The sequence below is a fragment of the Kogia breviceps genome, chromosome 5, assembly GCF_026419965.1.
Source record: "Kogia breviceps isolate mKogBre1 chromosome 5, mKogBre1 haplotype 1, whole genome shotgun sequence".
In the NCBI taxonomy this organism is placed as follows: Eukaryota; Metazoa; Chordata; class Mammalia; order Artiodactyla; family Physeteridae; genus Kogia; species Kogia breviceps.
The window spans coordinates 28,766,298-28,783,449 of NC_081314.1; the positions used below are offsets into that span (position 1 = coordinate 28,766,298).

A 17,152-nucleotide genomic window follows, 5' to 3' on the forward strand; every position below is an offset into this window, starting at 1 on the left:
CTGGCTGATACGCTCCCCTTGGAGGGGGCTGTCTCCTCTCATTCAGAGGCCAGCAACTCAGCTCTTTCCAGGAGAGCTCAGGACTCAAACCCACCTGGACTGGCTAGGTTGGCCAGGCTGGCCCAGGAGGGTTCCCCCTCTCAGCTGGGCCTCATCACCTTAGTGTTAGATTATCACCTCCTCTGGTCCTAGACTCTGTGACCTTCACAGGCAAAAGGACCAGTAAGAATAAATGCTCAAACCCAATCAAACTGTGTATCTCAGTGGAGACAGGACAGGATTTATTAGCCTCTGAGTCTAATTTAGTGGGCTGAGCAGATATTTTAAAAAATCAAGGTCACATCAATTTTACCATAAAAAATGGGTAAAATTATGACCAAACATGACAGTGGTCTGCTAGCTCGTTGTCTGGGCTGCTATTTCATATTGGAACAACAGCAGTGATAACAACAATGCATCTTCAGCTGTAATTTAGAGGTAAAGGGAAAAAAAGATATAAGCACTGGCTGTTATCAAGTTTTCAGGAAAAAAAACACCTAAGGGCTAACTCAGCTTTTTGCCAGGACCCCGAGGATCTTGAGGAAAGCTGGGCTGGACTGTGGAGGCACCGAGTAGGCCCCCCTCAGACGTGGACCCCCACATGAAGACCCAACTTACTGACCAGAGCAGGTGACAATGAGTAATGATGAAGGCAAACCCAACACCCGCCACGTGACTACCACCTAGCAGTGGCGGCCCATCCAGGCCGCCGCCATATTTGCCTGGAATAGCTCCACGTGGCCCCCTCCCCGCAACACTAGTCGTCTGGCTTTTATGCTTCTCCCCGCTACAATCCATTCTCCCAACAGTGGCCCAAATAAGCTTTAAAAAATTGTTCATCAGTTCATGTTTATACCTTCAATACTTTTAATAAGCTCTTTAATACCCTTCCATTCCAATCTAAATAAAATCTAGCCTCCTGATTATAACCTACAAAACTCAGTGCGATCTGGTCCTACTTCTTTCTCCATTTTTGCGCATGCCATGTCCCCCTCCTCACAGTGTCTCAGTTACACTGGGCTTCTGTCAGCAGCTAGAAAACACCTGGGTCTGTTTTGTGTCATGGCCTTTGCACTTGCAGGATTCCCTGCCTGGATCTTGCAGAGCTGGCTAGAGTCATTTTGTGACAGGACCTTCCATTTTTTATCTCTTTCACAGCAACTAAAGTATTCTGTAATTCTTTCCTTTGTTTACTTACTACCTGGATCCCTCCACTAAAATGGAAGCTTCTGAAGACAGGAATTATGTCCATCTTATTCAGCCCTCTGTCCCTAGTGTCTGGGACAGAGACTGGAACATAATAGGCTTCCAAAACACATTTGTTGAATGAGTGAACAAGCGATCAGAAGGCATGGATTGATGGATTTACACAAAAGGTATAAGGGTATAAAAGTATAAGAGGGTGATGATGGGTTTATACAGAAACATCATGCAATAAGCTTTTGTAATATTCCTGAAAGCTGGCCCAGAAAGACATTAAGCTACCTTGGTAATTAACATCAGCCAAGAGCTCCACAGATTTTAGCACTATGCTTATTTGCTATCTGTTCATCCCTATCTTTGTTCCACACTCTTCTGCTGCCCTTTGCATCTTAATCCCTAACCACCAGACTACAGAGACAGGATAACAAATGGAGAGAGAAAATGGAGGGAGAGAGAAATGTTTTTGAAATTACAAAAAAAATCTATTGGTAAGGTAAATGGCAATGTTAGTCATTAAAATATAAATAATTAAAAAATCAAACCACTTGGTTGGCAAAGAGCTGTGAGACTCAGCTTAAACTCAAGTGATTTATTGGAGGTAGAGCTGTGCTACCAGTATGAGGCAGCAAAGAAGTCCAGGTAAAATTTTTAGCATTTGGCAGGCAACACATTGTTTGAACTCATCTTTCCAGATGTACCACATTTTGGAGCTTGATTATAATATGCTGTAAATAAAGATTACTCACCATGTCTGCAAGCTGGGGAAGAAGAACAAAGGAGATTGGGTTATTATTTGGTAGGGGAACAGTGTTCTGTATTGTGTAAGAAATCATGGCAGCCAAGGTTCTGCCTTGTGAGCTTTTTGTAGATGACTCAAAAACCAAGGCAACAAATAGGGTTTGGAGAAATGCAGACAGATCCAACATGTTGGTAAAAGCACAGGTCCTTCTGTAGGGAATGGGATGGGAGAAATAGGAGGGTCATAAATCAGTGGCGTGCAGCCAGCTGTCAGAGGGAAAGGATTTCTGCCTGGGAGGGAACATTATGTTGCAGAGAGGCGCACTGAATTTGGAAAGTTAAAAGGTCCTAACCACTCTTTACTCTAGATTTTCCCCATCTAGATATCTATAGCTATCAATTACATATATGTGTACATATATGTAACATGTGTGTATATATAAACATCAGAGCTGGATTTACTCTTAAGTAAATGAAGCTTAAACTTTAGGACCGTACTGTCCAATATGAAAACCACTAGCCCCATGTGACTATTTACATTTGAATCAATTAAAATTAAATGAGGGACTTCCCTGGTGGTCCAGCGGTTAAGAATCTGTCTTGCAATTCGAACCGGGGATGCCGGTTCGATCCCTGGTTGGGGAACTAAGATCCCATATGCTGTGGGCAACTAAGCTTGCGTGCCACAACTACTGAGCCTGTGAGTCACAACTAGAGAGCTTGTGTGCTGCAACTACAGAGCCCAGATGCTCTGGAGCCTGTGAGCCACAACTAGAGAGAAGCCTGTGCACTGCAACGAGAGATCCTGCATCCTGCAACTAAGACACGATGCATCCAAAAAAAAAAAAATTAAAAAAAAATGAAATAAATTCAGCTTCTCAGTTACACTAACCATCTATCAAGACTCAAAGTCCCATGTGGCTAGTGGCTACATATTGAACAGTGCAGTGGATACTTCCATCATTGCAGAAAGTTCTGGACAACGGGGCCCCTTGCAAGGGGCCCTAGCCACGTGTTCTCATGATCATGTGATTTTATAATAGAAGTCAGTGGTTGAATTTCTTTCTTGTCCTAAAGGACACTTTTGAAGTAGTTTTGTATGTACTTTTGGATTTATAATTTTGTATTGAACCCCTCAAATTTTAAAAGATCAGGACTCATCATACTTGGATTATCCTTGAGTCATCGTAGTTCACATGGCTCCCATGTCAGAAAGCCCACTCTGCTAATCCAGCCCCAGAGCAAACAGTCTTCACGACCCAATGCATAGATTTTGATTCCCACATACAGGTGGCTCCATTCTGCTACAAAAAGGCAGAGTTAAGATCAGCACTGCATTCAAAGCTTTGAAAAGTCTTTGTCTTTGAGACTGATGCTCTCTACAGAAATGGGCTCTAATTTGTCTATCTTCTCCCTTCAAATACACTTTCATTTTAGAAAACTGAGAGATTTCCAAAAAGCCTGGAGGGAACTGTGACATTCTTTTGAGTCCTAGTGTTTATCTGGGAAGTTGTTACGCATTTGTAGATGAACATTAAATAGCTGACTCTCTCCTCATCTTGTCCATGATGTTCTTTTGATGCTGCCAACACGTATTTTGATAGAAGATGCTGCTATAAGGGTCTCAAAGCAAATTCAAAAGAGCGTTTGCCAAATCAAAATGCCTTTTTGCTTTTAAAATTTTGAGAGTAAAGAAAATACAGGCAGAATGAGTAATTTTAAAAGCAAATGAGTCTAACTCAAGGTAGTCAAGCACACCTTCTCAGGGAAGGAGTAACACATGATAAACAGAAGTCAGGGCTCCCTCCCACCAGGACACCCCCTTGGCATGGCTGGCTCTTTTACACCAGCTGAATTCAACTCTTAGTTATTGTCAGGGGTTAATCATTTTAAAAAGTTTAATGTGACTCTCCACTGATTGATTTCACCATCAGGGGAGTTCTGACCCTGTGTCTCCATTTTCCCCTGATATAAAGCACCAGATATAGCCTGACTTAGTGCTTGGAAGCATCTCAATAGACATGCTGGCAGCCAGAGAGGGAGTCATAGTCACCAGAGTATGCTGCCTCAAAATATACACAGTGACATCTCTAATTTTAAGAAATTGGCTGGGGCTTCCCTGGTGGCGCAGTGGTTGAGAATCCGCCTGCCGATGCAGGGGACACGGGTTCGTGCCCCGGTCCGGGAAGATCCCACATGCCGCGGAGCGGCTGGGCCCATGAGCCATGGCCGCTGGGCCTGCGCATCCGGAGCCTGCGCTCCACAACGGGAGAGGCCGCAACAGTGAGAGGCTCACGTACCGAAAAAAAAAAAAAAAAAAAAGAAATTGTCTGGTAAATTGTCTCAGTTTTGAGTGCAGAATTTGCTGCTTTTCCTCTATGAATGCAGACGCCCCGGGTGATCATTCTAAGTGGGGTACTTACGACTGTGGTCCTGCACATGCTGGATGAGCTCGCATGTCTGCTCAAAAATAAAACAGAAGGAATTAACCAACAGACTTGCAGGTCCTAGAGTTGAGAAATAAATAAGTGTCACAGGGCGCTCAGGCTCCTTTGGAGTTAGCAGATACATACCGAGAAGGAAGGCAATCCTTTGGCCCCTTTCACACCCTAGGGAAACAAAAAGAGTGTGGTTTCAGGGCTTTGGACACACACATCAGGAGCCAGAATGTGCATCAACGTTACTCTAAGAAAAAAATAACTTCTTAACATTTTTATTCTGAGTTCAAGGGAGAAAAGAATTCGTGTAGGATACTCATCACCTAATTAACAATGACATTCCAAGGGGAAGAAACAGTAAGCAGCAAGCGTCCAATGGCCACTTTCCCCCAGCTGCATCTCTGGATGATAAAGCTTGTCCAGAAGCTAAGGATGGAGCTGACAATGAGACACCGGCTGGGAGACTCTGGAGCAGGTTCTCAGCCTAGAACTAAATAAGCCTGAACCATCCCCTGTGCCTGCCCCTCCTTAAGGCAGAGGTACAGAGTTCCCCAGTGCTTGGCCTTGGCCACTGGGCAGCCGCTGAGCAGAACCTAAATCTATTCCCGCCACTGGTTGGATGACAAGAGGACCAGACTCAAACTGAACTTCTAGAAAGGCAATCCGCATTGTTCTTCCCAAAATGAATAGATATATCTCTGGGTTGGGGATAGAAAGAACAAAGTGGGATTGGTTTGAATTTCATGTGTTCAGTCTCATCTTTGGAAGAGGAAGAGTCTGGCCCCTTTCACACAGAGACAGGGCAAAATGCGATGGCGCCCCACCCAAACTCCCGAAGAAAATAAGTTCCATGTGAATGCAGCCTTGGTAACTTATTTATTAATTTCCTCTCACTTTCTTTCATTCACTGATCACTTACTGACTGTGAGAAAAGGGCAAGGATTGGCCAGATCAATAAAATTCACTGATCATTGAGAAATCTCATTCTAGATGAAATGAGAAATCTCTTTTCATTTCCTCCCTCAATTCCCCCCACCACCCAAGAAATGGCAACTGATATTTAATCGGCATTTTTCCCCCTCCTCTCTCTGAGCACATTAAAGGTGGAAAAATAGTGAAAATCATTGCCAAACTGCAAAGACTAAAAGCACACACATTTGGATAATGAAGATTTCGGGCACTGACTTTTAATTTGGAAAAGGAGCTGATGTGATTTATGGGTTTTCAATTTACCTTGCGTCCAGGAGGTCCCAGCTCCCCAGGGGATCCCGGCTCTCCTGGAAGCCCAGCAGACACCTCAAAGCAGAATTTATTTACTTTAGGATTATACATACATGTTTGTGTGTTTGTGGGTGTGGGTGTTTTACATTTCAAAAGCAATACACTTTCATTTTAGAAAATTGAGAGATTTCCACAAGGCGCACAGAAGGAAAAAAATCCTCAGCAACCTTTTCTCCTCCAAATAATCCTTGTTGACATTTTGGTGTCTTTTCCTCTGGTCTTTTATTTGTTTATCCTTTTGGTCTTAATCTATACATATTTTAATATATTTTTATACTTTTCCTGTTGCCTTTTAAACTAAATATATATCTTGGATTTTCATGTTACTCAATATTCTTTCACAAAAATCACCTTTCATGGCTGCCATAGTATTCTATTACATGGATATACCATGCTTTATTTAATCAGTCCATTATGGTTGGCATTTAAGTTTGCTGTTGTTATAATAAGCATGCCACTATAAAGTCATATGTGCAATCCTGATTATTTCCTTAGGGAACATTGTTAGAACTAGAATTGCTGGGTCAAGGGAGAAATTTTTATCTAAATCAATTTTTATCTCAACTTATCTAAATTTAGTAGGTGACAAAACCGAAAGACAAACACATGAACAAAACCCCAGAAAAACAAAAATTTAAATATAAAAACCTTTAAAGTAACTACAACAAAAAAATATTTAGCAGTTGGCTGGAAATATTTGTAGTAAAATGGGGACTACCCGCAGTAAATAAAAACAACATTTGTTGACTACTTTATTCATGTGCATTCAACAGTATAATTTATCATAAAGAAAGCTAGAATTTAGTTTAAGAATTAGGAAAATAGTCCTTTTTTCATTCACAATGTCATGCTTTTTATAAGAATTAAATACAAAGTTGTCTAAAATCAACTTAATTTGTAAAAGCATTGCCTATGGAACAGCAAATAATTATTATTATTTTTTTTTATTTTATTTTTTTTGTGGTACGCGGGCCTCTCACTGCTGTGGCCTCTCCCGTTGCGGGGCACAGGCTCCGGACGCGCAGGCCCAGCGGCCATGGCTCACGGGCCCAGCCGCTCTGCGGCATGTGTGATTTTCCCGGACCGGGGCACGAACCCGCGTCCCCTGCATCGGCAGGCGGATTCTCAGCCACTGCGCCACTCAGGGAAGCCCGCAAATAATTATTGATGTCCTTTAGGTCTTCCAATGATATTTATAGCATGCTGGGTTGAGTAAAAAAAACAAAACAAAACAAAACAACAACATTAATGATCATATTTTATTTAGAAGATATAGATTAACCTCCAGGGCAAAACAAGGCAGATTGAACATTGGCATTTACTTTTGCTCCCTCCAGTGTCTTACTAAAATAATAGTAAGCAGATGTTTTTAAAAGGCAAAAATATGACAAGCATGGGGAGAATGGGAAAGGAGACAACAGCCATCAGACGTCAGAGGCTGGAAAGCAGAAATACCAGTGTTAAATGACTTAGAGCTGAAAAAGCTGAAGCCTAGGCCAGCAGCAGGGAAAGCCAAGAATCTGTGTGTTTTATAACACACTCTCAGAAGGTACCTCCAGAAGTGGAGCTAAAGGAGAGAGGCTTCATAAGGCAGATTGGTTGAAGATCGTTTTAGGAATCCCCAAGCCTCCTCCCCATTCTCTACCATTGGGTGAATGTCCCTTCTTCCTCCTCAGTGACAGAGGTAAAACCAAGGTGTCTGCACTAGGAAACCCCAGGCAGAGCTGAGGGCCAGTGGTACCATCCAGAAAATAGGGTGATCAAATGAAGGTGTGGAATAGATGTGAGACCCCCTAGAAAGCTGGGGTTCCCAGAAAGCTGGCAGCCAGAACTTCACCCTCAGGCAGGAGACTGAAAGAATCTTCTCAGGGGAATCTGACTAGATTTGAGAAGAACAGACCCAAAGATGCTGATTATCAGACGTTTGCTAAGTAACAACTCAGATCACTCTTCAGTGACACTTGTAGTTGATGAGCCCCACCCATCTCCTCGGGGTTTCCAATCAGAATTTTTGTCCTCAACTCTTCAATAGAGAGATTTAGCCCATTCCCCGGAAACATGAGAAATAGAGAGCAGGACAGAAAAAAAACACACGGCAGGGAACAGACTATGTTGGGCAAAGAAGACTCCAAAAATACTAATTTATATCCTCAGGGAGATGAGAAGTTTCAACCATAAAACAAGAGCAGGATAGTATAAAAAAGGAATATTCTGACAGCAAAAAAATGAGTGCTTGAAAATTAAACTATGAAAGAAGCATTGTAAGATAAAGTCAAAGAATTTCCCAGAAAGTAGAGCAAAAAGACAACTTTCAGAGAAATAGGAGCTAAGTGACAGAAGGATTGCCAGGTTTTCCTAACAAACCTTGTGAAATTAGTTGACTCTCTAAACCAGTGGTCCTTAACTGGGTGTGGGGGGGATTTTGTGTCCCTCAACCCCAACTCCTGTGGAGACATTTGGTAGTGTCTGGAGACATTTTTGGCTGTCATAATGGTGGGGGACAGGTGGATGATTCTGACTCTAATGGGTAGAGGCCAGGGATGCTGCTAAACATCCTGCAATGCACGGAGCAGCCCCACAGCAATTATCCAGCACAAAATGTCAGCAGTGCTGTGGCTGAGGAACCCTACCTTGAAGTATGTGCATGTGTGTCAAGTTGATAAAAAGTATAAATACATACAAACATACCTCTATACCCAAAAGAAGATAGGTTAAAAATCATGGCAAATTTTTTTAAAAAAATGCTTCAGTTGGGGGAAAAAGGTGAAGATTTAGAAAACTGAAACTAGGAATGTAATCATTCCAAGAGAACTAAAGAGACACTCAAAGCTTTATCACTAAAACCTTCCAAAGGGAACTTCCGATCTTTCAAAGGGAAAACCTGAAAGTTTTCAAGTGTCTAAACTTCAAATTCAAAAATACTCACAGAGATGTAGAGAAAGCAGCATGGCAGGTGAAATAAGCAAGTTCAAAAACAGTGATGAAGGGCTTCCCTGGTGGTGCAGTGGTTAAGAATCCATCTGCCAATGCAGGGGCCACGGGTTCAAGCCCTGGTCTGGGATGATCCCACATGCCGTGGAGCAACTAAGCCTGTGTGCCACAACTACTGAGGCTGCGCTCTAGAGCCCGTGAGCCACAACTACTGGGCCTGCGTGCCTAGATCCCATGCTCCGCAACAAGAGAAGCCACTGCAATGAGAAGCACGTGCACCGCAATGAAGAGTAGCCCCCACTCGCCACAACTAGAGAAAGCCCCCGCGCGCAGCAACAAAGACCCAACGCAGCCAAAAATAAATAAAAATAAAAAGTAAATTTATATATTAAAAAAACAGTGATGAATTGTCCATTGTGGGAAAAAAATTCAAGTAACCAAAGGCCAAGAGAAAAAGATGATATATTTATTCCCCATTAGTTTATTGCTTTTTAAAAATGATTAACATGCCATTGGGCAGCAAGGGAACCCAAGAAACTGCTGACCATGTTTGCATGCCTCCAATGTTCAAGGGTAAACTACCTCATTAAAAAGTAGAGGGAAAAGATCCAGAGATCTGGATTAATTTGAAAGTCTTTTCAAATTATATTTCTTTTATCAGTCTTCTTCTTCTTCTTCGTTTGTTTTTTGAGAACAAAAATGTTAAAGGATAGACATCCAAAAACATGTATGAAGAAAAGAATTATAGCCAGGAAACAGTCCTCTTGGGAAAAGCTGGATGGAGGGAAAGAAGTTTCTTTATTCTTTACCCCTAAAACCCACATAAATAATCTTGTCACATAAAGTTTTTGTTATAATTTACAAGAAAATAAACCAGATCACAGTAAAACTAACTATGATGACAAGACTGAAAAACCACCTCAAGTAATAGTTTTATTAGACTTTGTGTTTTTCTTGTCCAGCAATTGACATGTATCAAGATCAGTTTACCTGATCAGTGCTGTTCTGAAGAAAAGAGATAAAGATGGTCTCAGGAGATAATTGTCATAAGATTTTGTCTTTTATAAAGCCACCATCTCAGTTTTGCAGCTTATGATATATAAAGAGTCAGCAAAGGCAAAATCCATTCTTAGCACACAAGAACCCAAGGCAAGCTCAGGATGCTGTTGCTTCTGAGGGTGCCGGAGATGGGTGTTTATTCTGAGTGGTCCAAAGCATTAGGCAATGTCTAGGTCCTCCAGGGAATAAAAAGGACACATTCATTACAGTACATTATTTTACATAATAAATGGAAACTTTCTCCTAGAGCTCAAGAGATATTTTCTTGAGCTAAATTGGTAGAGGACCACCTCATTAAAGTAGTTTAACGAGACCTTAACAGGGGAGACAAGATGCCAGTGGGCATTAAATTACACGAGGTCTGCCAGGGCGATGGGATTAAACTGGCCATATTTTGTGATGCAAAAACAGTTTTGACCACAAGGATTCCTTAAGAAACAACACACAACTTATTTCCAGTGTTAAGAATGGTACCTTGTCAGCCAGATCAGGTGAACTTGGTCACTACGAGCCTTATTGCTGGCAATGAAGGGTGAGTAAAATATCCATTTCCCTTCCCCAAGTTTGTCTTAACAAAAACCACAAGTTTTACAAGTCTTTGGCACCAAATGACAACTCAAATGACTGTAAAAGCATGAAAAAGGACTTCCCTGGTGGCGCAGTGGTCAAGAGTGTGCCTGCCAATGCAGGGCACACGGGTTCAGGCCCTGGTCTGGGAAGATCCCACATGCCATGGAGCAACTAAGTCCGTGTGCTACAACTACTGAGCCTGTGCTCTAGAGCTCGCATGCCACAACTGCTGAGCCCATGTGCCACAACTACTGAAGCCTGCACGCCTAGAGCCCATGCTCTGCAACAAGAGAAGCCACCACAATGAGAAGCCCGAGCACCACAACGAATAGTAGCCCCAGCTTGCCGCAACTAGAGAAAGCCTGCGCACAGCAATGAAGACCCAATGCAGCCAAAAATAATAAAATAAATAAATAAATAAATAAACAAAAAAGAACTTCCCAAAGTAGTTGAGGTTGTAAGGCTTTGCAGCCTGAGAAACTTACTGTCTTGCCTCTAGTGCCCTTGGGTCCAGTTTCTCCTGGACCACCAGGGTCCCCAACCTCACCCTAAATAAGTTCAGAGAAATAAAATAAAATGGTTAGTAAAATCAAAGGGATATATCTCATTGTATTTTTATACTGATTCCAACATGAAGACATTTTTCACATATATTTTTATTTTTAATAGTCTTCTTTGAAGTGTCTTACCCCCAATAACCCCTCATTTTTAAATTCTCAACACAGTACACTGGAGCCTCACTGTTTTATTTCTCTGTCTCTCCAGCCAGAACACAGCTTTCTTGGAGATATGAACTATGCTTTTCATTTTGCCCCCTGATCCAATCACAGGACCTAGCATTTACTGAGCTCAGTCAATCTTTCCAGCAGAAGTGAAAGTCTTAAGGTAGAGGACAGCATCGCTAACTTATTATCTGAAGGTGCCTTATAAACACGTTGGGAGAATTGAGGCAGGTGAGATCAGGTAATTTTGGTTTTCCTTACATTTTTACTTCCCTTTGAGCAAAGAGGAAAATACATATGGCAGAGGGAAAGGAGTACACGTGAGGAAAAAAATAAGGATGATTTCTTCCTTTACTTATGAATTAAAAACTAGAAATGAAATATTATTTTTAAAAGTCTGCTTCCTCCTTCTCCCCTTTCCCCATAAAGTTTTCTTTTTATTCATTTATAAATAACTATCCTTCTATTATCCTATAATACATTTCATAATCCCGGGAGTATCTCTGATTGAACCCTAGTTAGAATGAAGTACACGGTACCTTAGGTCCAATTTCTCCAGGGAATCCTTCTTGCCCCTATAATCGACAGTGGAGAAAATTAATATATGCACATATCACTAGGGTAGGCTTATATTGACTTTAATTTTGCCTGCTGCCTTATTTAGTTTAAGTGCCTCTGAACCAAGGAAGGGCCAGAACAATTGAAAATGAAACTGTATTGCACGATTTGAGAAACTAACTCCAATTTCTAAATTAAACTATTTACTGGTCTCACCAAAATATCATGACAACCTAAGACAAATGGGTAAATGCACACATCTGAGGAATTACACATCAGCTCTCCTTCAAATGTAGACATTTGACAGGATAGCTGGCCATCTGGCCATGTGTTTCTGAAACAGTCTTCTTAAATGGATTTCAATTGGGGGGAAGAAATTGGGGAAGCCTGCCATCTAAATTTGATCATTTGTTTTCTGATCCTCTGTTTACCATCTTTGGCCACAGACTATAGTTGAAGAGGTATGATAACCCTCATTTGATGAAAACATATTTTATTTAAGATAAAGTTTATTTTCTGATCATTAAAAGTAAGATCTCCTCAAATATATTTAAAATATAAAAGGATAGAAAGAAGAAAAATCACCCAAATCTCACTTCCCAGAACAGTTACTATAAATATTTTGTCATATTTTCTTTAATCTTTCTAAATGCATTTCTAAAATGCATTTTAGCACAATTGGGATAAATGTTTCTTCTTATTGCATTCTGATTTTTACTTGACATTGTCACAGAAGTTCTATACAATTATGTATAAACATTTACATTCATTTTAAAGAGTGGCTAATATTTCAATGCTATAAGCTACTTAATAGTTTCATTTTTATCAAATATTAAGGTTGTTTACAATTATTCTCTATTCTGATGAAAATTTCACTGGAAATCCTTCATTCATTAGGGTTTTTTTTAAAAAGAAATTTTAGCTGTTTGGGGTTTGTTTATTCTTTCAGACAGCCTCTTGCATCATTCCCATTGGGATTTCATTTAGAATTACATTGATCCTTTATAATGTTTTAAACTTTCCAAAAAGAACTTGGTATGTCTCCATTTATTGAAATTTTATATCTCAGTAATTTTGGTCATAGGTCTTGAACATTTTTGTAGAAAAGATGTTCTTAACTATATTATGTTTTTGTGGATGTTATTATGATTTCTAAGTGGTTATTGTTGGTATATAGCAATCACTGCTTTTGATAAATTTATCTTACTTCCAGACACTTAAATATTCAGTGACAATATAAAGTTATAATTCTGATGTAAAGTTACAAGGTTTAATTTTGAAGTTACTGCTTGGCCCAATGCATTTGGAAAGGCCCTGTAAAACTTCTCACTAATGATTAGAGTAAACATAGTCAGAGGACAAATTTTGGAATGCCTCCCTAAGGCTCTAGATTAGATATACTGTTCAGGCTGGAACCAGTCCGGCCCTGGCTGCACATCTCTGCAAAGAACAGAAAATTAATTTCAGGTTTCACTTGTTGCCTGGCCCTTAGGTTTAAGTTGTTTTCTTTTTTTCTACTATATTCCCCATAAGATATCAGCAAATAAATGATCAAAATCTATCTATAAATGTCCAAGTCTACCTTATTCACTACTTTCTTTTTTCTCTTAAATGTAGCCATAAAGAGCAACAAAAAATAAATGGCAAATGACCAGCTTTCAGTCGATGTGTCTTACCTTTGCTCCTTTACTTCCAACACTACCATAACCTAGGTTGCCATCATCACCCTGTAAACAAAGCAATTATTTACAAACATCCCCTACTGCAGGCAGAGGCAGGCTTATTCACAAGAGAACTAGACAGCCAGTTTTTTGGTTTGATTAGGAAAAATTAGGCAGCAGGATTCTCCCTCTGGGGCAGGCCACTGACATAGTGACACTAAAGGAAACTCTCAATAACAGGCACAGACAATGCACTGTCCCTGATCTCACTTGTCTCATCTGTAAAGACGAATAATAATTGTACCTGCTCATCATGTTATGAGGATTAAATGAGAAAATTTCAGGTGTATAATAATCTTAATAAAAGAAGGTAGAAGTGTTATCTCTCCTGGATAACATTTGTATTTTAATACCTTAGCTCTAAACCATTTTCAGTTTTCTGGATAAGAGTAAGATCTCCTAAATGTCTGGGCACTGGCTACTGTTGGATCCTTGTAGAGGTCTTAGTGAGAAGCCCCGAGCACTGGGGGAAAGGTGGGCTCAGTTTCCCATGAACACGTTTGGATGAGAGGAAAGAATGCAAGAAAGGTTATGGGGTTGTTAAACACAAGTTTTGTCCATTTTATCATGTGGCTTCAAGAACATCCCAGCCAGGATGCTTGGTACCTGGGAAGTTGCTACCTTGGAAAAGTTGGTCAAGATGAGGATGAAATCTCAATCACTAGAAAGCTCTACAGTTAGATTGGGATGTTATCTTCAACATGCTCTTCAGAGAACCACACCTGATATCTATTGAACTAAAAGGATTCCAAGAGCCAGATCAAAAGTAGGAATAAAACGCAAACCAGCAAGCCTCGAGGACCCCGAAGGCCAATGGCTCCCTTTTCTCCCATATCGCCAGGTTCTCCCTGTCAAACAGAACAATGAAATGTGTCCTTATTAGGTTATTTTTATAAAGAAAATTAGAAATGATGGCACTAAGACAAGAATTTTCAACTGCATCCATGTGTATCACAGTGATAATGAGTTTGTGGCCAAGATTGTGTCTGTAAGCAATACAAGAGGAACTGCTGTTGTTGGTGAGTGAAGTCTCCTCCATTGATAAATGAAGCCCCAGCAAGTCTGACGTATTGTTTAGTGCAAGTTGCCATCTTAGCAGCTCAGTTCTATGAGCCGCACCCTTGGAAATGTCTTACCATAAGTCAAAGAGGAGGCTCTGTACTGTCTTAAAAAATTAACAAAACAGTTTTCCATGATGATCTATGCAAATATGCTGGCTGCTGCAGAAACAAGAGGCCTATTAATCTACTTTTAATCAAGATAGCCAAAGTAGCACAACATCCCTGGCAATAGTTACTGACTTCTGACTAATAGAACACCTACTGTGGATTATAAATCAATCTCAGTATTCCAGTGAGGAAATCCAGCTACCTGGGAAAGTTAACATAGGCTTACAAAAGAAAGTTAACTCTTTTTCTTAAAAAAAAAAAAAAGCTTTTAAAGTTTAGATTTTAAATGTGCAAAATGTTGTGAAGACAGTACAGAGAGTTCCTATACATTCCACATTTAGCCGCCTCTATTTTAATATCACATTAGTTACATTAGTAGAAGCATTTGTCACAGCAAATACATGGATATTAACTCATTAACTAAAGCCCATACTTTATTCAGATTTCCTTAGCTTTTACCACTTAATCTCCTTTTCCTATTCCAGGACCCCATGTCGCTGTAGGCTCCTCTAGACGGGGACAGTTGATCTGTTTTTCTGGTTTCTGATGACCTTGACAGTTTTGAGAAGCATTGATCGGATATTTTGTAGAAGGTCCCTCAGTTGGGGGACATTTGCCTGATGTTTGCCTCAGTTTGCCTGTTACTGTGCTCATGATTATGCTGCGTTTTATGAGTTTGGGGAGAAAAGACCACGGAGGTGAATTGCCCTTTTTATCACATTGTATCAAGATTATATCCTATCAACATGGCTGGCACTATTGATGGTAACCTTGACCATCTGGCTGAGGGAGGCTTGGCTAAATTTCTCCACCGTCTAGTTATTGTCCCTGCCCTTTCCACAAAGCTCTCTCTGGAAGAAAGAGTGTGGAAGGGTGCCCAGCCCATGCTGAAGGAGTGGGAGTGGTTTACTCATTGTTAAGGACAGAATGACAACGCAGTACATGTGAGGAGTCCAAATGAACAAACGTCCACCAGCACTGACTGACCCCGGGGGGCGGGTGGTGGGAAGAGAATAGGGTTCCATGAAGGGAGGCAGAAGATCACCTGCCCTGAAGCCTTTCTTTCAGGGCGGTGTCCCCCACAGTGTGCTCTGGGGGCCACATGCCTCCAAATTACCCGGGGTCCACGGGCAAAAGGAAATTCCAGGACCCCATCGGTATCAGTCTCTGGTGGTGGAGCCCAAGGATATGCCTTTATAAATAAGCTTCTCAGTGGATTCTTAGGCACACTGAAATTTGAGAACATCTGCTTTAAGGCAGGAAGATGAGGGAAGCTGTGAGGCTTGTCCAGGGTCAAACACTTTATTATTGGTCACAGCCGGGTGCTGAGCTCAGTATTAATTGCTGTGTTGCTTGCCTCCCTAAGAAGTTGAGCTTAATGGAGTAAGGCAGGAGCAAGTGTTTGGGGCTCATCTCAGTTAATTATGAGTCTAGAAGACTTGGTCCACCTTGGGGCTGCCCAAAGGGTTTGGGTTTGCTTTGAGGGCACTTACCCCCCAAATTCTTGCCCCTCCCATTCAAAAGTCCCTCTTATTAATAATGATATTCTTTGGCACAACTACCCTGCTCCTGTCTATCTCCTTCCACACTTCTTTCTACATGCTCAGCTGCATCCTCCTCTAGGGTCCCTCCATCCCTGTCTTGGTCCCTTCCAACACACCCCATGGAGTGCCTTCATTTCACATGCAAAACTTCACTATACACCCATGATGTCTGCACACACACATCCTCACTGCAAGATAAACTGTGTTCTTACCAGTGACACCACTTCCCCTGCAGCCCTCTCCAGGGCAAGAAGGCAGCAATGTATCTGTTCCAAACTTTCCTTTCCAGACCATTATTGCTACACCGCATGCTCTAGTAATCCCTTCCTTTTGGAGCTGATTATCCTTGTCATTCATGGATCGCATTTCATCCTGCAGTCAGCTGTCTTTTTAACACTCTGCTGCTGGCTCCATCATGTCCACCCTTCTTAGCAGTTCTCCATTCCAATGCTCACCCCTCTTCTTATGCCATCAAGAAATTTCTCCATTAATTATCTACACTTTCTCACATCTTCAACCTCCTCCTTTCTCTCTGTTTTTCTTTTCTCTGTTTATAAAAGTAGACTACAGCCTCTTCTATCATTGAAAACAAATAAATAGCCTGCTCCAATCTGTTCTAGACCTTGCTAGTACTAGCAGTTAATGTCCCATCTCACCCCCAAAGCCTAGTTTCTCCAAAGAGTAGTTTACAGCCCAGCATCCATTTCCTCCTCATGAACACATTGTTCAGTCCTCTGCAGCCAGTCAATTGCTATGTTTTGGAAGCTATTCTTTGGCTCATTTAGCCATCAGATGTGGTGGCTTCTCCAGTCCTCTCTTTCTTACCTGCTCGATGCCAGCTGAGACTCCTGACCTCCCTTTCTAGGACTCTCCTTCTCAGCATCCAGTGTACTTTTCTACTTCTTTCCCATCCTCCACTTACCCTTCTTACAAATGGTCATCACCAAGAGTCCTTTTAAACTCCAAATGATTCTGAAACCTCCATCTCCAACCAGTCCTAGACCCTCTCCTCTTTTCCCCAAACCAAGCATTTTCCCTCACTCTTATTCCTAACTCTGACTTTCCCACTTCTGTGATGGGGTTCCTGCTCATGCTGGAAGCCCAGAGTCATCCAGCCTTCTTCTCTCTGCCTCAGTTCCCTATTGGGAGAGCCCTACAGAGTCATCATGGGTCCCTCCT

At 41.3% G+C, this 17,152-nt stretch overlaps 1 protein-coding gene across 4 annotated transcripts in view; it reads right to left on the reverse strand.

Moving 5' to 3' along the window:
* Positions 1-17,152, reverse strand: part of COL6A6 (collagen type VI alpha 6 chain) — a 177,283-nt gene that overhangs the window by 30,080 nt on the left and 130,051 nt on the right. For 2 of the 4 annotated variants that reach the window (XR_010840635.1, XR_010840636.1), the window contains 7 exons: positions 14,046-14,108; positions 13,216-13,266; positions 11,521-11,556; positions 10,745-10,807; positions 5,652-5,714; positions 4,554-4,589; positions 4,400-4,440 (listed from right to left, as the gene is read on the reverse strand). Coding sequence is in view for 2 of the 4 variants with exons in the window: in XM_059065465.2 (XP_058921448.2) it covers positions 1,989-2,000; positions 4,404-4,440; positions 4,554-4,589; positions 5,652-5,714; positions 10,745-10,807; positions 11,521-11,556; positions 13,216-13,266; positions 14,046-14,108 (361 nt within the window). In the remaining 2 variants the exon portion in view is untranslated. Of the gene's footprint in view, positions 1-1,988; positions 2,001-4,379; positions 4,441-4,553; positions 4,590-5,651; positions 5,715-10,744; positions 10,808-11,520; positions 11,557-13,215; positions 13,267-14,045; positions 14,109-17,152 lie in introns of those variants that run through there. The other 2 variants (XM_059065465.2, XM_067033805.1) reach the window with 2 other exon arrangements.